The sequence below is a fragment of the Lonchura striata genome, chromosome 2, assembly GCF_046129695.1.
Source record: "Lonchura striata isolate bLonStr1 chromosome 2, bLonStr1.mat, whole genome shotgun sequence".
Taxonomy (NCBI): domain Eukaryota; kingdom Metazoa; phylum Chordata; class Aves; order Passeriformes; family Estrildidae; genus Lonchura; species Lonchura striata.
The window spans coordinates 90231186-90254713 of NC_134604.1; the positions used below are offsets into that span (position 1 = coordinate 90231186).

The 23528-nt window shown below is 42.5% G+C and overlaps 2 protein-coding genes and 1 long non-coding RNA gene across 5 annotated transcripts in view; 2 read left to right on the plus strand and 1 right to left on the minus strand.

Annotated features, from left to right (window-relative positions):
* The window catches only part of GCC2 (GRIP and coiled-coil domain containing 2), a 29650-nt gene extending 25048 nt beyond the window's left edge, over positions 1-4602 (plus strand). The window contains exon 23 of the mRNA XM_021545530.2: positions 1021-4602. Within this exon, the coding sequence (XP_021401205.2) occupies positions 1021-1091 (71 nt within the window). The 3' untranslated portion in view covers positions 1092-4602. The remainder of the gene's footprint in view (positions 1-1020) is intronic.
* A 4307-nt stretch (positions 4603-8909) lies between these two features.
* On the minus strand, positions 8910-10705 carry LOC144248897 (uncharacterized). Its single transcript, XR_013342081.1, has 2 exons — positions 10569-10705; positions 8910-9290 (listed from the first exon to the last, which is right to left on the minus strand). It is a non-coding gene; the product is annotated as an uncharacterized LOC144248897 (long non-coding RNA).
* A 146-nt stretch (positions 10706-10851) lies between these two features.
* Positions 10852-23528, plus strand: part of LIMS1 (LIM zinc finger domain containing 1) — a 67635-nt gene continuing 54958 nt past the window's right edge. For all 3 annotated transcript variants that reach the window (XM_077781555.1, XM_077781552.1, XM_077781554.1), the window contains exon 1: positions 10852-10951. In XM_077781555.1, the coding sequence (XP_077637681.1) occupies positions 10914-10951 (38 nt within the window). In that variant the 5' untranslated portion in view covers positions 10852-10913. The remainder of the gene's footprint in view (positions 10952-23528) is intronic.

Below are 23528 nucleotides of genomic sequence, written 5' to 3' on the forward strand. Positions count from 1 at the left end.
ATAGTTCTGTGCTGTCTGTTGTGTAGACCTTTGAGAAAAAACAAAACTTAGTATCATAATGCCAATGAACTAGTCATAAAACCATTTTCTTTGTTAGGAAGTTACTATTTAGTTTTCAATAAACAGAACAAATACTGTAAAATTGACATAAAATATAAATCTTCTGAAACATTCACCTTTTACAAAGACAGTGATAAATTGAAAAATTTAATGTGTTCATGTTTTTAGTAGAGTTTTTTTTTTGTCAAAATAGAGGTATATAATAATTGAATTATTTTCTTTGCAGATGTTCTAAACAGATAACTAAAGTGCTCCTGTCAAGGCAGTACTGCAGAGCTAATATTAGTTTAAATATAATACATTTAAAGATATCTTAAAATATGCTCTTTGTTGAAGAAATAAAGGAAGTAGGGAAAGACATAAAAAGACTTAGGCATTTGCAAGAAATTAACACAGGATTTCTGTGTACAGTAATGTTCTGCTAATGCTTCAAATACTCTCAGCATTTGTTCCCTTAGAGGCTTTTTAAGGGGTTGTTTGTCACTTCTCAATGACAGTAGCTGTAGCTTGTATGTCATTAGCAAGTGACCTATATTTTATTGTAGAATTAATATAAACAGTAAGCAACACATGTACATATCAAAATTTAAAACTTGTGAAAAAAATTACATTAAAAAGGGAAGTGTTCCAAGTATTGCATTCCATGATAGGCTGTGCATTTGGAAAAACAAGATGTAAGTTAAGATCGTAGTATGTTGATGTTGTTCTGGATTTTTCTGGAGAATGGTGATAAATTACCTTTTTCAGACATTCTTAAATACCCATAGTAAAGTGGACTTGGTGGTACAATCCATATCTATGTCAGCCCAAGAATGAATTCCTTTTTCAGCAAGCTTGAGGACAGTGTTTGAAAAAGGATAAAGGGAAGGAACTGGGGCAAGGATATGTATCCAAATGATGCACTGTCTAACATAATAGATGTCTAACATAATATAAAATATGTTTTTCTTCCTCCTTCAGGTGAAGAAGAGAGTACCTCACGGCCTTCTGGATGGGCTTCGTACCTCCACAGCTGGTCAGGACTTCGATAAAACAGTGGAAACACTGAACCTTTAAAAACATTCCACAACTGCAAAACTGAGAAATCTTACTGTAGATCTGTTGGTGTTGTAGCATTGAACTACAGGGTTTTATTTTTGTGTGATTTTTTTCAGCTTTTTAGGCTCCACTAAGAAAGAAGCCTGCAGTAGCTCTGAAAGATGGTCCTATGTTATGCTCTGGCAGCAGTGAACTATTCTTCTTGTAAATGTCAAAGCTGATAATAAGAACTATTAGAAGTGACAAATTCATTGCAAACAGCTTGGAAACAGAATTTGTCAGTCTGTGATAGTTGTTTTGATATCAGTTTAAAAGTTTGACCTTTTATTAACTGGAATAGCTAGAGTTTAGATTTTAAGCATTTAAAAGTGTTTACAGTTGCTTTCACATATCACTGTCAGCTAGCTAATCTTTATGGTTAGTGTTACTCTGCACATTTAAGAAATTTAAATTTCCTCTCTTGTGATAGCTACAAAATGTAAGATAATTAAGAAACAGGGCATTTTCTGCTTTAAAGTTGTTGTCTTTCTTAAATTATTTCACTTTTGCAGAACATGAAGGCAACACTTCACAAAATGTAGAGGGTGCAAAAATCTGTACGAAATACAGTGCTTGTCACACCTGAGCATGGTACTGTAGTAGATAGAGATTAATGGCATCTATGGAAGCCTTAGGATAATACTCAAGACTCAGAGGTCCTAAGTGAGCTGAAGCTTCATGAGAAAGACTTAAGCTAGGGCTTTTTAATCTGAGGTTGGAAGTTTGTGGGAAAGACCAAGAAGAAATGTTCCGTTACTGTAATGATGTCTCTAATTGGATGGCAAGACTACTCATATTGACTTAGTCATAGTGAAGACACTAAAGAATGAATCTGAGCCCACAGGTCAGACTCCTAATATTTAAGTTCTGAGAGTAAAGAATGAAGTTTTTTTCAATAGATGCATTTTTAAATGTTCTACTGATTGAAGATCTTATTCTCTCCCTTACCTGTGTGTGTACATTGTTTGCACAGATATTTGCACAGATGAGATGATCTCTGTTCCAGGTTGCTCAACAGAATGTTAAAGGTTTTTCCAAGAAAAATAAATTTCTACCATCTCTTCTTCTATTATCAACACAGCACCTCTTTTTAATTTCAGTTGTCTTTTCTCTTATACAGTCCATATTGCCTTTCACCATCTTAATTTATTTGTAAAGTTTTAAAAACATACACATGTATTTGAATCCTGCTTATGTTTAAACCAGTCTTCCTGTCTTTTTCACTCGTATTTTCATATTCTCTGTGTTGTTTTACAGAGAGTCTTTCCCTGGTACCCATACAAATACTAAATAGAGTTCTTCCTTTCCTATCTACCTTAGCTCTGAGGAAATTATGCTTGTTCCTTTAATATTGCCTTATTTCAGGCTGAGATTAATCTGAACATATGAATAGCAGAATGGCAACATGTTAAGAATAAACTGTTCAGTAAGTTTGCTTTTGGTTTAATTTTTTGCTTGTATACATTTCAGTACACAATCAACAAAGCCAACAGGCTTTATTTAGGAATTTTACATCTTTTCCACTGTCTTAAGCACTTCTATTTTCTTCTTCTCCAATATATATTTTAACTGGAACCTTTATGGTTTGTGCTACTGGGGAAAACATCCTCGCTGGATTTTCAGGGCATAGAACTGATCAACAATAGTGTGAGGGACGAGTCTTTCAGGTGTCTGTAGGTAGCAAACAGGAGGCTGTGTTTGGGCTTTCTTGCATTTGCCTTTGGAATGATTTGGACCAGATCTCAGATACTGGATTCCAACTCCGTAATCAGCTGGATTTGGTTAATGTCATTCAGAAAAATGCCAAAACAGCAACAGGAGAGATTTGAAGCATGTATAAAAGTAAGTGCTAGTCATCCTCCTGCTGTGATTTTAACAATGGAAGCACATGAGTAGAAGGGTATGGCTTTGTCTCACTCAGTTCATACTCCGTTTGCAGCTGACATTATTTAGTCTCTGCTATTGCTTAAGAGCTGTGACAAGTTCCTCTTAAAATGCACATATTTCAGAAGTGTAAATTATTGAACATTGTAAGCTGTGAATAAAGGTGTGCAAGTAACATATATCACTGGCTGTATGAAATACCAGTTGCTTATTGACTTCTTTCAAGTCTGAGTTGCATGCTCACTGTTTTTAGTAAAATTTGAGTACCATACTTATGAATGGAGTGAATAACTTGCATTAATATATTTTTTTTACAATTAAAGATAGAGATCTTAATTAATGTAAAAATATTTTAATAACTGTTAATAAACTGTTTTCTGTTGCTAAGATTGCCAGAACTTACCTATGTGGCAATAAACTGTAAGAAAATAAAGTTTAACAGACATTAAAGTAAATGGCATTGAAGAACATGAACTGGAAACAGAATTATTTTGCATAGAGAACTTTTTATATCATATTTGCATTTTAATGTACAGCATTGTAGCTGTGATTTGCTTTGAAAAAGCAGTTTAAAGTTTTAACTAGTACTGCTGCTTCTTGATATACTGTGGTGCTCTTTTTTAGAAGAGCACTGTGCTGACTTTGCTTTCTGGTTCTTTTTGTTTCCTTTACAGTGCCACACTTATTAGAATTTTTCACAGAAAATATCATCCTTGCCCAAAATGTTTATAAGCTTAGGACCATTTTTTATCTTTTAACAGCTGCCTTCAACCCAAGCATAAGGAAGGGAATAATAATTAATAATAATAATAATAATAATAATAATAATAGTAATTCTGCTGTCACTATACAGATTATATATTAAGTAAAAACCAAAAATTGGAGTGATTCAGCATTCCCAAACCTGCACTGTGGCTGAATTTTCAGCTGTCTAATGCTGACTTAGAAATGGGTTATATGTCTTTCATTTTCCCTTTTATCCAGAAGGCAGACTCATCTTTGCAGCAAAAAGTGCTCCAGCTGAAAGACAGGAAGATCAGAGCTTGTCAGGCTGTTGTATACTTGTGGCCAGTTGAAGGAGAGTAAGGTTGTTTTTTTTCTTTCATGAACCTCCTTCCCCAAAGTATAACTGTGAGAATACAGGATTCTATTACTTTCTAAATTTAAATCCTCCTTCATCTATCTCCCTTCATCTATTTGCTGTGGTAAGAGATGATATATAAGAAATTGTGGAGGAATGCCTAAAAATTCTCCTTACTTTGTACTAAGTGACTTTGAAGCCAGCTTAAACATACATGCTTCATTTGGGTTATGCCTTAGCTTCACCCAGTGCACCAGTACTTCCTAAACTACCTGCTAGTTTTACTATTGTTGGTACTGTGAAAATAGCTCCCTTAGAAGCCTTGCAAATAGCAGTCACTACTCACAAGCTGAGAAACCGAATGTATGAAGAGATAAAAATATATTTGTTGTAGTAATTCCAGAATTGCTAGTCTGGATAGATAAGTATTTTGTTTGGAAATATGTCTTTGATGGCCTTTTCATGTGGCCATCACTTCAATAAAATTCACCTTTACTCAACAGAGTGCCTTTTCTTTTCCCTGAATGCCTGTTCTTACCTGAGAAAATGCTACTCAGGTGGTAGGTAGAAAACAAGCACTTTCTACCATTATATTGAAGAGATTTTATGGATCTGGTATAGTATCCACAGCCTCTGTTTTGGAAGGCAACTACAGCAATAGATTCTTCTGGGTGAACAGAAAATAAATTGGTTTGTTAAAGAGTTTTTTTTTTTTTTAAAAAAAGAATTAAAAGCTCATTTAAGTGACTTCAAATGTGTTACTAGATTGTCACCAGCAATCTGACAATATTAGACATGAAGGAGAGGAGGGTTGCAGAAAGTATGGAAATGAACATCAGTTACTGCTCCAACAAATCAGCATGCCTTAGTAGTGGCAATTTTTTTTTTTTTTTTAACTGTCAGCCTAAAAGCTTCTTAAGAATCCAAGGTAAATGTAATCAGTGTCAAAAACAGTGTGCTCTTTTGGGCATGGGCACAGTCCCAGTCCTCCCACACCAGCCTTTGAAAGTGTTTTAAATTGATAGACACTAGATAGCAGCTGTGTATGAGCACAGGCTTTAAGTGGGGATTATTGTTTCATTGCCTGAAAATCGAAGCTTGTTCTGAGAACACTCAGACAGTTTCCGGAGGGGAGGTAGGTATTAGCTCTTGGCTCTCTTGCCCTTTGCAGCATGCAGAGCATCTCAAAAATAAAAAGCATAGAAACTATTATATATCTTCAGAAAATGGCTTTTACCCAAATACTGTTTTACTGTTATTACTGTCCTTTGTAGAGTTAAGTTGCTGATGCTCAGCATTACTCCTGCCAAGGGAGAAGGCCAATCACATCATTTTGGCTTAAGCATCCATGTATTTATACAGACTAGTTAATATTCCTCTCGCATCTAGTCACAGCTTTGGCTTAAACCTGCAGCTGTAGCAGTCCAGGTGAAGCTGCCCACCTTTGCAAGGGGTGGTCCCTCTGCTCCAGTGGGAGAGGGCTACAGCCTCTGCAACAGAGAAAAGCAGATGGTGGTGATAAAAGACCCTAAACAGCACCAACAGCACCTCAACAGTTGTTGAGGTGGCAGCTCTCTGTCCCTGCCCTGACTACCCACCAGCCTTTCTCTTGGAAACTGGTTAAACCAGTTTATTGCAGTGGTGGGGGATAGTGGATATCTTGCAGGAAGAGGATTTTCAGAAAATGCAGGAAAGCTAAGGATAGGTTCTGTGACATTCTGGGAAAGATGGGAATTGCAGTGACAAAAAGCTTGAAATAGAAAAATTACACACTTTTACTATAAAAAATGTGAGAGTAATACCATGATCTCCAAAAGTCATTATTTCTTAAAGTACCTGTTTTGTGGTGCTGCTGTAAGTTTTTTCTTTAGCCTTTTAGTGTGTCTGCACAAGTACCAATCTTGTCATGAAGCAGAAATTTATGATGATAAACATGGAATTTTATTGATCAATTTTGCAGAGGTTTGAGATTGATCAATAAAAGTTTTCCAGTCTCCTTCCCTTTTTCAAAAAAAAATGATGCCGAATATACTGTGTCTAAAATGCATGAAGCAGAAATCTGACTTGTTTTATATGGATATCAGAATGATCACTGAAATGTCTTCCAGTATTCTGAGCAAACTACATATTGCTTTTAATAATAGCAATGTTTCTAGAGATATCAAATAGTGGTCAAAACTTATTTATTCAAATGATTAGTGGAGTTAATAATGTTGGGCAAAAATGTGAAGCCTGAATAATTTTTCACCTGTTAATTCATTAACAGCTTTGCTAAGAATATTTAGCTGGACACCATATATTCAAAATTTTTTCCTACTTATATGGTCAAAGCTTCCTTCAGTGTCACTTTAGCTTCATAGCTTTGGAGGTGTGACATGATCACTTACACAGTTTACAATTTAAATCCATTTATTATATCAAGGTAAACAACTATGGGGCTGCTCTGCTAACAGGCTCTCAGAGTCAGAATAGGCTTAGATTGGATATTAGAAAGAAATTCTTTACTGTGAGGGTGGTGGAGCCCTGGAACTGTTGCCTAGAGAAGCTGTGGATGTCCCATCCCTTGAAATAGTCAAAGCCAGGTTGGATGGGGATCTGAGTAACCTGGTCTAGTGCAAGACATCCCTGCCTGTGGCTGGTGGCCGGGGGGTTGGAACTGCATGATCTTTAAGATCCCTTACAATGCAAACCATTCTATGAATCTACCATCTGCAGTTGCATTAAGTTGTGGAAGAAAGCAAAAGCTTGAGCAAGTACCACAGTTAGAATTTGAGAAGTTGCTTATGTCTCTTCATACCAATCTGGCAAAATCATAAAAAACTTCTTCATTTCCAGAAAAAGAACTTGATGTAAAGATGCTGATATCTGTGATTAGAAACAGGCAGTCAAATTCTTTGACCAAGCAGCTGCCTTCTCATCTGTCCTCAATAACCCTTCCTTTCTCACTTCTTCCCCAGGCTTACAATAATGGCCTTGTTCAGTGTCAGCAAAGCTGATCATGCATTTAGCTCTGTATAGGTAAAAGCTCGGTGCTGTCACTTAAGAGTGACAGAATCACTTAGGTTGCATAAGACCTTGAAGATCAAAGAGTCCAACCGTTAACCTGGCGCTGCTGAGTCCATGTCACTAAAGTGTCACTGCCAGCTGCAGTACAATAAGTTTGGTATTTCAACAGTGACGGAAAATAAAGTAAAGAAGTCTGGAAACAGAACATCAAAAGCATATGCCTACTTAAAACTGCATTTTACTCTGGTCTTAAAGGGAGAGATGAGAGTAAAAAAAAACCAGCATTAATTTTGTGATTAATGTGGTGGTCTGGAGACATGGAGTCCAAATTCTCTGCTTTGCCACATGCTTCCTTTGTGAATTTAATTTCAGCATCTCTATTTCCTGACTTGCTGGGGATAATGGCACTTCTGTACCTGATGCCAAGTACATTAGCAGCAGAATGTAAAACTTTGTGATGGGTTTGTAAACTGAAATAAGTAGGCAGACTACCATATTTTCTTTAAACTGCATAGGAAGAAAATCGCCATAGCCTGCATTATCCTGAAATGGAAGGAATGATCTCCTTATGAGTCTGTGGTGTGTGCTTTGTGAATTCTATTAAATTACTTGCTTAAGTATTCTGGACTGAATGTTACAAGTTAATTAGAATGCCAGCATGGTCTAATGCTATGTAATGGATAATTAATAACAATTATGAATTGTTATTTCTGTTGTAAAGCAAGACAAAACAAAAATTTAAATCAGCCCCCTAGGCGCAAACTTGCTGCAAAGTGCAGACAGCCTGGGGAGTGAAACTGAATTCCTGGCTTTTCTTGGTACTTTGAGTTTCCAAAAGCTGCTAGTACTTAGTGTTTGGCATTTGTAAGTGTTTGGGGAAGGCTCTCCCACTCTCTATGAGAATGCCTTTGCTACTTTGAGATTATATTGCTAGCAAACTAGGCTTTAGGGATTTCATCTTTAAAAGCCTTGGAAAACTGTACATGATGCAATTCACTTGCTGTTAAATCCATTAAAGTGCCCTCCAAAGGAAGCGCCACAACGGCTGCGCTTGTCGGCTGGCACTGCCTGTTAATTATTTCCAGAGTTTACTGTTTTGAAGTCTGCGGCTCTGGTAGTCGCACACCTGCCCAGCCACTTCCCTGCCTTTTCAGGCTGTGCTGGTCAGAGGTGCTGCTCTTTAGCAGCCAGGGGCAGCCACCTTGTACAGCTCCCCAGGAGGATCGGCAATGAGAGACCCTGAAATCCTTGCAGACAAGCTGAGGTTAGTTAAAGACATCCATGAAGCTGCCTACAAGTAATGGCAGACTGCCCAAAGCAGATTAGAAAAAAACTAGAAGGGTTATATTACCTCCTCATGGCACAGAAATGAGTACTTACTTATTTAGATGATATAAGGAAGCTTTGCTGATAAACCCGTTAAAATGGGTGAGTGGTTTGGGATTGGGTTTGGTTGTTTTGTGGTTTTTATTGTTTTAATTGAGGGGTGGTGTGATTGGTTTTTCAACATAATCACACCACTGTTGAGGTTGGCAGGTAACTCTGGAGGTCACTTGTCCAACCTCTCTGTTCAAGCATGGCTATCTGCAATAAGATTCCTAGTATCACATCCAGATGGTTATGGAATACCTTCAAGGGTGGAGACTCCACAGCCTCCACAGACAACCTCTGTGAGTGTTCAGTCACTCTCACAGCGAAAATTTCCCTGATGTTAAGAGAGAACTTCCTATATTTCAGTTTGTTTCCCCTGCCTTTGTTCCTGTCACTGGATTCCACTAAAAAGATACTGACTTTGTCTTCCTTTTAGCCTCTCTTTTCAGATATTTTTATTAATTGGTAAGATGTCTCTGAGCTTTATCTTCTTTGGGCTGAGCAATCCTAGCTCTCTGTCTCTCCTCTCAGGAGAGGTGCTCAAGTCTCTAAATAATCTTAGTGGTCATTTGATGGGTTCTTTCCAGTATGTCCATGTCTCTCTTGTACTGGGAAGCCCAGAACTAGGCTCAGCCCTCCAGGTATGGCTTGACCAATGTTGAGTAAAGGGGAAGGATCCCATCTCCCTCTTCTGGCATATCACACCTTCACTTTTCAGCCATATATTCTATTTTCTTCTTTATGCAGAAATATATTCTCTGTGAAAGTCTTGCCGTGTTTGATTCCTCGTCTTGGCAAGCAAAACTGAACCCTGCCAAGGAGAAAAATAACAAATAAACAAAAGTACTACAGACAGTCTGTGTTTCTACAGCTGTAGGCCTCTCTAGAAACATGCTTCTGGCACAGCCATCAAATACCTTTGTGCATCATAGTCCCCAAAATTTACATTGTTTTCCTGTTTCTGATGGATACCAAAGTAGATGAGCTCCATATTTGAATTATTCTTTCTGATTTCATCCCTGTCTATGCTGATCTTCACTGGTTTAACATATTCCCTTGATCTGTCTTCTTGGAGCCATAAAGATATTTCCTTAATCCTGGCAGGCAAATATTTGCATTTTTCATTCGAACTCACCACTTCCTTGTTCTGATATTAAGGACAGCAATGACTGGCAATACAGACAGCTCAATAACACCACCTTTTCTATTATGCTCCTTTAATTTGTCCAATAGTCTGCCTTTGAAACTTGCCTGCTTGGAATGAGGTCACTTCTCTCCAAGTGAAGTGGAAGGTTTTAGCCCCAGGTTTGGCAGCGTTGGAGGTAACTTTCTTACATTTACTTTATAAACTTCTGAGCCTGACCGAGGTGCTAGCCTTTCCCCAGGCCGTTGTTCATGAATGCTGTTACATGCTTAAATAATGTTGATCTAAACTAGACTCTGGCTCCAACAAAAGTAACCTAAGCATATTTGGCGCCTCGAGGTGTGGCGACAGCTTCCTTGCTACAAATTACCCTGCACTACCCAACCACGTGTAGGAAACAGTGAAAATACTTGGAATTGTTCTGACATCAAATTTCGGTTCTGGAAAAAGAAAGAAAGAAAAAAAAAGCCGAAAACAACAAAACCAGCAAGAGCCGCTCCCAGGCACCTACTTCGCGTAACTCTGCGGGGCGTTCCGGCCGCCGCATGTCCCGCAGGGCTGAGAGGAGAGGAACGATCCCTCCCGCGGGCCCAGCGGGAAGCACGGCGGGAGGGGGACCCCAGCTCTCGGCAGTGACTCCCGTCCGCTTCCCGGGCTGTGCGGGGAGATCCCATGCCCTGCTGGTGCCTCCCCTCTTTCCCGGGCTGGGCGGTGGATCCCATCTCCCGGCGGTACCTCCCCTCGTTCCCGGGCTGATATCCCATCTCCCGGCGGTGCCTCCCCTCGTTTTCGGGCTGGGATCCCATCTCCCGGCGGTACCTCCCCTCGTTCCCGGGCTGGGATCCCATCTCCCGGCGGTACCTCCCCTCGTTCCCGGGCTGGGATCCCATCTCCCGGCGGTGCCTCCCCTCGTTCCCGGGCTGATATCCCATCTCCCGGCGGTACCTCCCCTCGTTCCCGGGCTGAGCGGTGGATCCCATCTCCCGGCGGTGCCTCCCCTCGTTCCCGGGCTGATATCCCATCTCCCGGCGGTGCCTCCCCTCTTTCCCGGGCTAGGCGGTGGATCCCATCTCCCGGCGGTGCCTCCGCTCTTTCCCGGGCTGGGATCCCATCTCCCGGCTGTGCTTCCCCTCTTTCGCCGCGCGGGGGCGCAGCGGGGCGGGGCGCGGCCGGAGAGCGCCCCCCGGCGGCGGGCGGCGCCGCCCAGCGCCATTACCGCGGCCCGGCGAGGCCCCGCCCGCCGCCGGTGGGGAGCGCTTGGCGGGAGCGGCGGGAGCGGCGGCCGCCGGGATGCTGGGGGTGGCGGCGGCGGGGATCAGCTGTAACAGGTAGGAGAGGCGCTGGGGCCGCCCGCACCGTCCCGGCCCGCCTCCCGCGGCGGGCGGCTGCCGAGGGCGGCGCTTTGTCTCGGCCGGGCCGCTGTCAGCGGCTGCTGCCCGCGAAAGGCGCTCGCTTTGCCGCTGCTCCCGCGGGGCCGGGCGGAGGTCCCGCCGAGGGCACGGGGGGCCCGCAGCCGTGCCGGGTGTGTGCTGCTCCCGCTGTGAAGTGTCCGTTCCACGGGGAAACTTTTCCCTGTCCCGGCAGCCGGGGGAGCCGCAGCGGGGGCACTGCAGGAATCCCTTCTCTCCGCTCGGCGTTGGGCGCTCGCTCGGCGCGCTGGGGCGGGCCCCGTGCCCTCGTTGCGGCGGTCGGGAAAAACGCCCAGAACTGCGGCTCGCACGTCCGGGGAGCGGCGTGAGCGCGGGCTGATGCCCAGCGCATTCAGAGGCGCCCTGTCCTGGGCGGGTGGTGGCTCTATTAAAAGCATTATAGTAAATAACCTCGGGTGTGGATGTGGTGAGATTCCTGATGTTTTATGCATATCCCACGGTTAGTCCTATCTTGGGGCTGGTTAATGGGGTGAGCTACGGAAAGCAAAGGCTGCCCTGCTCATTGCTCTGCGTTTCAAAGCCTCGCCCTGTGCAATTATTTCTTGGGAAGAAATGGCCCTAATTAAAGCACTTGGCAAAGTGTTGTGCTCATCTGTCAAAACGTGGAGCTGAGGGAAGGAAAAAGTGATTTTGTAGCTGCCGTGGACTGCAGGTACAGGATGGCTGCTGGCACACAAACTTTAGCCTGTCTAAAGACTGCCTTATCTTTCCCAGACTCGACTTCTGCAGGCTTCTCCAGCTCTCTGCCGTACCTTTGGAGAAAAACTGTGGCTGTTGCAAAGTCAGGCTGAGTTTGGGCTACAGAGGTTCCATCCTGGGTGAGATGAGCCAACTCTGCTCCCAGAGTCAGTACCCTGATGTCCCTGGCAGGATCTCACCAGCCTTGACCAGCTTTTGCTCTAGCTGCAGTGTGGCCACATGTTTAGGAAAACACGATAATGTGATTCAAGTGTCCATATGTATTGTAGGTAACTTTTTTTCTTCGGATGTTCCAACAGCCACTTGCTTTCATAGTGGGTGGTAGATGCTTCCAGGCCAGGATTCTTTCTGCATTCCTGAAAGTGGCCGAGTTGTCAGTGTTTGTGCCGCCAGCGTCAGTCGGTCGCGACTGCGCGTAGCTCTGTCTTTCAGCCCCGCACAGGTGCTCCGGCCGAGCTGCCTCTTTGGCCAGGTAAACAGAGCAATTACTTATTTGGCATCTGTTCTGCTGAAGTTGTCAGGGAGCGGGCCAGCTGCCCTGCTGGTACACGCTTCCAAGTGTATGAACTAAGCTACACCCCTGGCACAGTGAGAGGTTTTGGGACAAAGTCAGACTAGAGGCCCCGCTTGCAGAAACTTGCAGTGATGAAGTAGCAGGGAGGTTACCTGCCGCAGCATGCGGCTGGCCAGCACATCCGGGGAAACGCTGGTGGCAGCAGAGCCATCCGGGGTATGGCTGGCAGCTCAAGCATCCCTTCACAGCAGCAGGAGCAATGCTGCCTCCTGGCCAAGCAAATCCTCCTATGGCTGAGAGTCAGCCTGGAGTCCTGCTGCTGCTGGTGCGCCCTGAATAAGAAATGTTTGCCCAGTAAAGACTGGACGTGGGGCCCCTTGCCTATAAAAGCTGGCTTCCTCTGTTCCATTCTTTTGGGGTGAGTGGTTGTGTGGAGGATGAGGGCTTGTGCTGTGGTTAGGGAGGTGAAAGTGCTGTGTGGTTCACTGTCACAGAAGCATGGCTTGAGGGAGCAGAGGGAGGTGGTAGCCAGGACATCAGGGCTGCTCATCTGGGAGGGTGGCACAGTGATGAGACTTGGAGCTCCAAGTCATCTGGCTGAGGGGGTTTTCTATAGACGATTCCAGTCTACTGAAGTTGAAACAAAGGCATAGGGCTCTTTAGATTTTGTAAACTATAAGGAGGGAAAATTAAAAATTGATGTGTTTTCTTGGTTTGGTTCTTTGGGTTTAAAAAACCCACCAAAAATGTGACTATTTCATTCAAACCTACTTTTAACAAAATGTAAAGTGATCTCAAAGGCCTCCAGAAGCTGGAATTCCTAAGGGGTTTTGTATCTTGACTTTGGGTCTCATTTAGAGAGTTTAAGTAATCTGAGTTTTGGTGAAGAAAACAAAAAAGGAAAGAATGATCTGAGGTCTTGCTCTAGATTTGGTACATGGAAAAGCAGCAGACATCTGGTCAGCAGGTATGCACAAGGAAATACTCTTCTTTTTAACTTTTTTTTTCTCTCTCTTTGTTTTATGGAGCTTTTTGAACTTGAGTCACTCCTGTGGCTTTTGTTTTGCAACTAGAGGAACTTGTAGGCTGGTGCTGTCACTTGAACAGTCGTTTCTGAGGCACAGTTTCTCACTCAGTCACGCTGGGAGACCAGACTCTCTCCTGGAATAGAAGGATTTGGGTAAGGAGGGATGTGCAGTGGGTCAGTGCTGGGTAGTGGTGGGCAGTTCAGGATTGCTTGGTGTGCTGCCTGGGGCTGATAGCTCGTTGTGGCAATGCCTGTTTGCTTTATAAATGTCCTCTGAGTTTTGTGGGCAGCTTTTTCAGCTGGTTGTGCTGAACTCATCTTGATGTGTTGTCATTGGAATAAGTTTCATATGTGGTTCAGAGAAAAACATTAGCTTCTCTGTTCAGAACCATTATTATCTCAAGCTTTTGTAGTTTCCTAGAACAGAGTTTTTCTTTGTAGGAAGAAATACAGGCCAGCAGGCAGCAAAATACTGGAAAAAGCCAGGTCCTCTTGACTCCGAGTATAACTACACTTGGAAAAGTAGTACAGACTCATTGGATTTGCAGTTCTTATTCCACTGTAGACGGTGAAGCTGAAAAACGGGGGCACTTCATGGTGTTACTGGCTCTGATAGGGGTTTCTAAATAAGAAGCTAAATGTGGTGCTCCAGTTTAATCTCAGTTGTAGTGCACAAGTCTTTTTCTTAGAAGTTGCTCCATACAGTTACTGCAGGGGAACCATTAATGGTCTGCAATATACAGAGGGTGGTTTGCACAGTTAACAAATTATTTTTCAAGTTGCAGTGAAATATTTATTATTGGAGCACTTAAGGCAATCCTTTCAGCTCCTGCAACTGTGACTTCATGCTGTGTGTTAGGTTACACATCCTGATTTGTCTGTGCTTTGTTCTCCTCCAAAGCCCAGTTCAAAAGTTTTTCACTCTGTAGCATAATGCAATCTCTTATTACTTTTCAATATAAGGAGGCTTTAATTATTAGCTGTGCTAAAAGCAGCTTGATTATCAGTGGGGAAATTATTTGTGTCAGGCCTTTCCATGATGGTGAGTGCTGATGACAAGAACTGACAGTCACGTTTTCATAGCCAAAGCCTTCCCTTGTCTAAGCTATGCCTGGTGTGAACCAAGCAGCCGTGTATGTGGTCTGCTGTTCTTGTCGCGTTGGGATGTGCTACAGAGCACGTCACCCTTAGCAGCCTGTGCAGAAATGCTGCTGTTGGGGCAGAAAGGGTGAAAGGTCCTAATTCAGTCTGACAATTAGGGAAAATGTAGCAGGCGACTGTGCCCTGGGGTTAATATTTTTCTTCCAATTAGGATGCTTCTTTGCAATTATTTTAGCATTTTCCTTCCTGTGGTGTATAAGTCTTTATGAAAATGCTGACTTCTGTGTTTTAAGCAGATAGAAGCAGAGGGGAAAACAAGTCAGGATACTGTAATTTCCTTGTAATTACTACAGTTTTGTGTACCACAGCAACTCTTTATGTTAAACAGTTTGCTGAAATTGTCTCAGCATCTGGAGGCTGTCAGCAATATGCAGGATGCCAGAAGCTGATGGTGTGGCCAATGACAAGCTATGGACAAAGTGGACCTCCTCTACGTGCTGAAACCATGTTCCTCTGTGAAAATGGCATAGTCTGGAGCAGCCAGTGTGCATGAAAAATAGCATTACAACATGGTTGGCACCCAGGAGGAGGTTTTATGCTCTGTATTTTTCATATTGATTGCTTTTCTTTATGTGATGAATAAGAAGTTATTGAATTCCAGCTTCTTTTCATCACTTTTTGATTTATTAAAAAACCTCACCAGCCACTTCTGTAGAATTCAGTGAGAAGGTGGCTCCTTAATCATGTCGATTTAGGGTTGTTTCAAACACTGGTTGCACTAAATAGTTTGAAGAATTGAGAACATACTGGTGGATGTTGTCTGAGTAAAACCTAAACTGGTGTGAAGAGTAGAGCTAAAATGGGGGGGAGGAGGTTATTTATTTTATCATGGGTGGGAAATTAATGTGGGTCATCTGGAGAGCTAAGGCTTTATGACTTTATGACTTTATGAACATTTCCTGGGTGGCCAGAGCAGCGTAGTGTTGCTGCTGTGCTCAAAATGAAAAGGGTTTTCTCTATTAAAATGCTGCTTTATTGTAGTTGGAGGCACTGGGAAAGACCACAGCAAAGCAATGCAGCAACGCCTGCAAATATTTGGGAGGCAGCAACATGGCAAACTGGCTTCAGTCCAGACCCCACACTGACATTCAGCAGCTGTGGGATTGATGTGGGGAGAGGGAACCAGGCAGAGAATTAGTTTCAAATCCACCCTGAGAGGGAAGAAAGGGACCTTGATACTTTGCAAGGACTCTTATGTGAGGGCCTGGCCATCCCCACCAGAGCTGGGTGCTGCCTGGCTGGGGCAAGGAACTGGCTGTCAGCCTCCTGCCTTGGAGAACTACAGCATCTCCAAGTCCTCTTTTGGTGTCTGCTGGCACACTCCACCTCTGATTTGGGAATGAAAAATAGAATTGGCAAGCAGGGTAGCAGAGGGTGACACTGGCACTGCTGGGGGAAGGCGGCCCCTGCGGATTCAGGGGTGAATTGGCACACCAGCCTCTGCTTGCAATACCTTCTGGTTTTCGGAGGAAATGCTTGCAAATAGGCACATATTACTGAACTTTGCATATGTTCTCTTCTGAACTGTGTTGGTAGCAGGACAGACTTGTGTTTCAAGGCAGAGAGATGGGCATTTGTGCTGTATGAAGTAACTTGTTTTGCTAGGGTCTGCTGTGAGTGGGCTGAGATTCCCTTGGCAATGGCTGTCTCCCAGAGCCAGCTCTGGCCAGTGTTGTGATTCAGGACAGATCACCTATGGGCCATGCCAGGGCAGCTGCTCTTCCCTTGGGCAGTGATGATTACAGAGATGTTTTAATTAAGCATGTGATTGTGCTACAGCCACCTAGGGTGACCTGCACATTCCTGTCCCCCAACATTTCTTGTGCCAGCACCAGGGACTTGAGCCAGCTGAAAACCTATGGTGAGGGAGATTGGTAGATATATAGATTTAAAACTGAGTTTGTCTCAATCTGGATCAATTCCTTGATCTTGTGGGCGGCAGTGATGTTCACGGGAAAGAACTTGGGAAAGGTGGCAATAGCTATTTCAGCAGAGAGTGGTGTGAAAAGTGGAGTTCTGTGACAAGGTGTTGGGGATTTAAAGAAGGAGGGAGCAGTGTTTGGTGGTGGTCTGGGTTGGGTCTGGAGACTGCTTGTGGCTGCCCTGGGTGGGGTGTCAGGGTTGGGAGTCCATGCTCTGTTGCACTGGAAGAAGGATCTGCCTGCAGGTTTTTGTGGAAGGATTGTCTGGGCAATTTTGCTTTCTGTTGGGGAAAGTGCACTTGAGTGTGCTCTCTCTGCAGCTTGGTGTCCCCTCCTACTGCTCTGCCTGAAGGAAAACCACCCTGGCAGTGGTTTGTCATAGTTCTCACTGAACTGGTTTGCAGAAATTCACCTTCAAAGGATTCAGAGGAAGGAAATCTCGTGTCCTGCCACCCCGATGTGTAGTTTATGGTTAGAAAGGGTACAGAGAATAGTGACACATCTTGATGCCTGTTTAAATCTACCTGACATTTGTTGGTATGACAAGACTTCATGATCTGGAGATGCCCATGGGATTTCTTCACCCATTGCTTTCAGGTCCCAGAGGAACTGGATGCTGTTTGTACCCACTTGTACTGTCAGAAAAAAAAAATGAACAAGATATGCTATGAGCTCTTGCAGGCTGAGTGAGCTCTGCCATGCAGAGACAGATCCGTGGGGCAGCCACAGCACACATGGCTGCTGGCTTTTTCTCGACCACTGTGCCCTGGAGACAAAGCAGGCTGTGAGAGAGGGGCTTGTTGGGTGGGAGGTGTCGATCAGCTTCACTGGAACTGAAATAAGGACAGGCACTTAAATTTCTGTAGTACTTTAAAAACCCAGAAAACATTTTTTTCTCCTTTATGTACTTCATTTTGTGAGTCCATGCAGTTGCAAGAGAGAGGCAGTATTCTGATTATATGAAAAAGGATTTGAAATGGAGCATTTTAAACTGCTGCTGTTAAGAAAAAGCTGAATCTTTGTTCCTTCATTCACATTTTTTTTCTTTTTGTTAGCCAGTCTCAGGAAATGAGAACATTCTTTTGGCTTTCCTTGCCTGAGTCACATCTTATATATATATATATAACTATATATAAAAATATGTTAGAACATCTGGAGATGTTTATTTCAGAGAGGTACTTGTTTTGTATTAGAGTGCCTGAACTTTAAGTGTTTATACACAACTGGATGTTTCCAGAATTTCCCATACTTCTCTGGTTACAAGGACATGTATATTGCTCTCAGAAAAGCAAAGGCAAATGTGCTGATAACCTAGAGAATATACAAATAAGTAAAAGTAAAGCCTTTCTTGAAAGTGAGAATTTTCTATTTTTTTTTCAAAAATTAAACTATCAAAGCTATTGTTTACCTTGAGTTGCATCCAAATATGTAGTTGTTTAATGTTTGATATGTATTAAAAAATTAAGGTGTGAAGAGGGAAATCAGATAATACTAGTATCTTTTCCCTTTTTCTTTTTTCTTTAAAAAAAGGGGGAAGGAAGTATTTAAAAACTTGTTACACCCATCTCTGCTACTGAGTGGGCTGACACTCACTGGGCTCTGGCAGTGCTCTGAGTGCACGGTGGGGTCCCCTGCCTCCCTCTGTCCTCCCACTGGGGTCACACGGAGATCGTGAGACCGCTCTGAAAGGAAAAACAAAAATCCATTTAGTTTAAACCAAAGGCCAAATATTTAACTTTAGTGGGGGAGGTGGTGGGATTTAGGAGAACGAGTAAAATTCCCACCCTTGGTTGTTTAACATAGCTGCACTGAGAATAATGGGAAGCCAGGGATGGTGGGTGCTGGTGGTGCCCTGTGCAGGGAGGGAAGCAGGGATGGCAGTGGGGTGTGAGGATTCCCCTAATGGGCTCCATCTGCCATGACCACATAATCTCCAGGTGTTCACACCACCTTCTCCTCCCACAGCTTCCACTGAAATGCCCTTGAGTTTATGGCTTGGATACAAAACCGCTCACTGATCAAATATTTTGATTGCATCCTGGCCTTCCTGTTAGTTTCTTTGATCTTTTCTCATTAGTGGATTATAGCAGACTTTAGAAAGTCTTGTTTGTTGAAATAGTTGTATAAATATGATCCTCAGAGTAGGTGTTATTTAGAAAAATACTTATCTCCCAGAAAAAGTACATATCTCCTCCTTTTTCTTCTTTAGTGGGCTCATTTGCTATTGTGCATCAAAGAAGTGTGATTTCTGAAATTATATCAGAGAATAGCAATTTATTGTTAATTGTTTGAAATAATCCAATAGCAATTTATTGTTAATTGTTTGAAATAATCCAAAGGCCAGTGGGTCTTATTCTTTTGGCTGACTCCCTGCTTAGACACTGAAGAACTGTTTCAGGTTCACATTTGGGAAAAAAAAAATTAAATACAAGAAACTCACAGAACCAGGACAGTCTGGGGTGGGGTGGAACTAAATGCCTCACAGCCCTGGGGTGAATCCCCCTGTGTTGAATTCTCTCACAGTTAAAATTTGTCTCTTTTCAAAGGGAAAAGGGTCCCCTTCTCCATAGGCATCCTGCTCATGTCATTTCCCTTCTGAAATGGCTTTGTGCAGCCTCACTTAACACCATGCTGGAAGCTGGTTGTCTTCAGACACTGGCACAGGGCTGTCTGGTCACCAGTGGGGTTTAGCTTTGTGGAGAGATGAGTTCTGCCACAGCTTTGCAGTCAGATGAAGTGAGGGAGGAGGGCTGGAATATTGCTGGTGGCTACACATGGTGTAAGCCTAAAGGTCAAAATTTCCTAACTTTGTCTAAGACTGAAAGTCACATTTTCCTTACTGTCACGTGAAGAATAGGGATTATCAAACTTCACTACAGCAGGACCTGGATAGGATTTGAGGGTTTTCAGGGGTGTTCCATGTGTTAGGGCTCTCAAGGAAAGGTGGGATTCTGCTTGGTGTTACCCATCCAACCAAGGTGAACATGTCCCTGCTCAAGGCAGACCTGTCTTCCAACCCAAACCATTCTATTATCCCCTCCACAGCCTGCATTAAAATCTGCTGCTGGACTGGGCTTTCATTTTGAAAAGTACAGAGCAAATGAAGCCCTTTTCAGTGCCACGTTTTCAGTGTTGTGTATTAACGAGGCTGCTTCATTTTGATGTGAGTGAAGCTCTCTGTGCTTGTGATTGCTGATGCACTGTAAGAGGGAAATAATTTGGACTTCGTGTCAAATTGCATCTGAGTCACAAATGTGAAAATCAATATTTTTATCATTACCATGCAGAGGTGGGCAAACCGTACAGTTAAGAGGATCCTTGACATCACCCTTGGGAGAATTACTAGTGGATGATAAAATGGCACAGGATCCAGGGACAGTAAGATTGCATTAATGCTTAGGTTTCATGAGAAATCTTTCTGCTCACCTTGGGCTATTTATTAATTTATGAATAGCTGTGTCAACTTGTACTTGAGAGAGACATTCAAGAAGTTTAGTGTCATTGTGTGATACTGGTGTCTTTTCAGGACAGGACAGATTCCCAATGAAGGCAGGATTACATAATGAGTATTTTGTGTTATCTGAAGTAAAAGTGGTCTGATAATTTTTACCTGATGGATTTTGGTAATGTTTAGCTGTGTAGTGGCTTGATTTCAATCATGGATTTTCTGTGAAGTCAAATAGCACAGAGATAAAAATGCAGATGGGTGTAAAAAATGAGATGAGTGTAACAAGTTTTTAAATGTACAAAAACAAGCACCAGAGGTCACAGAAGGGATGGGATGGGCCTGGGATCTCAGTCACTGTGTGCCCAGCAGAGCAGCTGTAGCTGTCTCAGCCATCACTGGGCTGGCTGAGGTGGTGGTAATGTGGCCTGGGAGGCTTTCTGTGGGAAGAAGGGCTCTGTGCTCCCAGAGGAGGAACTGCACCACCAAAAGCTGTCTTCTAGTGTCTAGCCTGTGTAGGCATGAAGGGTGTTGATGGTACAAATGTCAAGCAGAGGATTTTTCTCTTATATATTGAGTAATGTTCCTTTTTTGGTTTGCACTGTCAGGTATTTGCCAGTTATCTGTGCCACAGTGGGAGGGGAGTATAGTGAAGAGATGCTGAGTCCAGATTTTTTTAACCTATCATTAATCCTTTGTCATGAAAGCAAATGCAAAATGAGTAGGGCCTTAGTTCCAAGTCAAAAGGTTTTTCAAAATAACAGATCAGCTCTGTGTTCATGGTTTAAATATTAATGTTCTTGGAGCTGGTCTTGGAGATGCAAGGAGGGCAGGGTCTACCTGAATTAATTGTGAAGAAATTCACCATTCAAAAAATGTTTTTCTTTATACCACAGAGATCTTGTGGTATTGAGTTCATGTGTATTTAAAGTTTAATAAGGCAAAAGCATTGGTGCTGTCAGTATCCAATATTTCATGTTTTGGTGGTCAAGTAGAAGTGTTGTGAGGGCATTAACAGAATTGCATTAACTGAAAACTTTTTCCTATGCTTTTTTCCTTATGATATTAAGAGAAGTCAGGGGGGACAAGGAGATCATATTTGTTTCAAGTATTCTTATCTTAAAGTGAACATTAAAAATATTTAAAAAGGACATACGTGCTTTTCAGAAATTGATGGACAGTTAAATGTATCTAAGTAAAAAGAACCAATTTATTTAGTCTGAAGACAATACAGTCCTCATGCTCATGCAGAGCCCTTAAGTTAAATTCCAGAGTTCACTCAGGTCAAGTTATTAGTTTAAATTTTAATTTCCTTGAAGCCAAGAACTCAAGTGCAAAACACATGTCCTCAGCAGGATCTGGGTTCGCCCTCACAATTGTGTGTGAGGGTTGAGTGCATCTGTGTTCTGTATTCTCCTTATAAGCTTTTTTGTAACATACATCTATCTAGCACATTAAATATTTAAACCAACCACACAGGTAAGAAGAGTAGCAGGAGAAAATACAGATTTTTTTTTTCCTTAAGTGATTCTGCCATAAATTTTTCCTTAACTCTGTTCATTGTGTACAAGCAGGTATTGCAATAGTTGTCTCCAAATTACTATTAGCAATTGCCTGGTCAGACATATGAATAAACACAGGGTGCCTCTTCTGAAGTCTTTCCTCCAAGGCAAGAAATGCACCATCAGGAATTAAGATTTTAAAACCTCAGCAGATGATGGTGTGTCACCAAAAGCACAGTGGCAAGGGGTGCTTTGGTGACTGTCACCTCCACAAATGGTCTTTTGACATTTTTGTCCTGGATGCTGGAAGTTGTACCTGCCCCTTGTCAGGAGGCTGCATACCAGAGGAGAAGCTGATGGTGTGACATTGCACAGCTCAGCCAGGGGAGGAGTCCCAGACTCCTCAGTGCGAGGTGAAGGTTACAGACCTTACTGCCATGTCCATCCTCATGGGCTTCCTGCACCGACATGCAAAGTTTGCTCCATATAAGTAACAAAGGAGTTGAGGAAAACAAGTCACAGCATTGTGGAGCATCCAGACACAAGCAGTAGTTGGCAGCCTGCATAGTAACATGGGTGTGGGAGCCCTCCTGGCTACCTCACCAGGTGGTAATTCTGCCTCTCCTATCTTTTCTCAGCACCTGAAGAGTTTTTTCCTTCTGTACCTTATCATTTTTTTATTGCCTTATCGTGGCATACTATGATGTTTGATTTCCTAATAGCTGAGGTATATCCTGTTTCTTTGCTTCTGTAAATAACACATTTTCTGTGCTAAAAAATGGATGCTTTTACAGAGGACACACATCTTCAGTCCTTCATCAACCCACACTGCAGCAGTGCCTTTCTCTTCATCACAGAGGCATGATGCTGTGCTGTGAGCCAGTTGCACTCATAACTTATGTGCAGGGGGAGAAGAGAGGAAACTGCTGAAGTCAGGGGTTGTTGGCTTATTCAGTAGTTATGAAGAGCCAAACTGAGCTCAGTTCTGGCTAGCTGGCCAGGGTGCTACTGCTTGCTTCTAGAGCTCTCTGCATAGCTACTACCTCCATGACCCCTTACAATCAAGTTCTTTCAAATCTACAGGAGTGTGTTAACTTCACTAGAAATAGATTAATGACGCTTTGTGGCAATTCCTCAAGACTGTATGCAGATAAATAGAGAATTCTGCACCAGTTTGATTAGCTTCAGCATGTTAGGGATGAAGAAATGACCATATGTTTGACCTCTCACTGTTTAATGTTTCTGATAACATGCAAATTCTAGAGGTTAGTGTGTTAAATACAATTAAGACAGCAAGTCTTAACCAATTTTCCTCAAAGCCAATTGAAATTCCACTACCTTCTTTAATGGGACTTGATGTAGTCTTAAGGGTCTGTAAGTGGAACATCAATCAATGGCCAAATAAAACAAAATACCTGCTAATACTTGGAAACTAATTCTGTCAGCTTTGAAACCTTGCTGCTTTGTCTGAGGTATAGGGATAAAATCATCACTGTTTTGAATTAGCTCTGTTTGGATGATGCAGTAAGGTCGGCCTTGTAAGAGGATGATATTTTCCTAATCTCTGATTTCTCATTTAAAGAAGAGCAGCTGCTTATTACACAGATGGGTCCAGCATGCCTGCCAGTGTCACATCCCTGTGCCTATAGAAAAATGTCTTCAACTGAAGTTGTCATACACTGGATTTGATCTATTTTGTATACTTTATACTTGTTTTTATAAATACTAACTAAGGCCGTTTCAGCTTTTTTTAAATACAAATTACCTGAATTTAATTAAAAAAATTATAATTGTAACATACATACATACATACATATATATATATAACCATGTAATTTTACTTACAGCTTTTTCAGCAGATCTCTGCTATGCCTTTTTTTCACTGCAGTTGGGTTTGCATAGTTTGGCAACTGACCATGCAAATGTAAAAATGTGAAAGAAAACAAAAATTGGAAAAGTGGACCAAGGCACTGTGACCACAGGTCTGCTTGCTCATAGGGTCAGAGCCCAGATGAGTTTGGTTTCAGTCTTAAGCAGTGGAGGGTTACAAAGTTGTGTATTAACCCAGTGTACTGCTAACGGGTATCATTTAATTTACATTTTTTGCCCACTTGGTGGTGGCCTGCATGTTGTTCTTTGGTGCAAACAAAGTGGTTATGGTTGGAGAAGCAAGGAGGAGGTTCCTGTTCACTGGGGTTTTTGTGA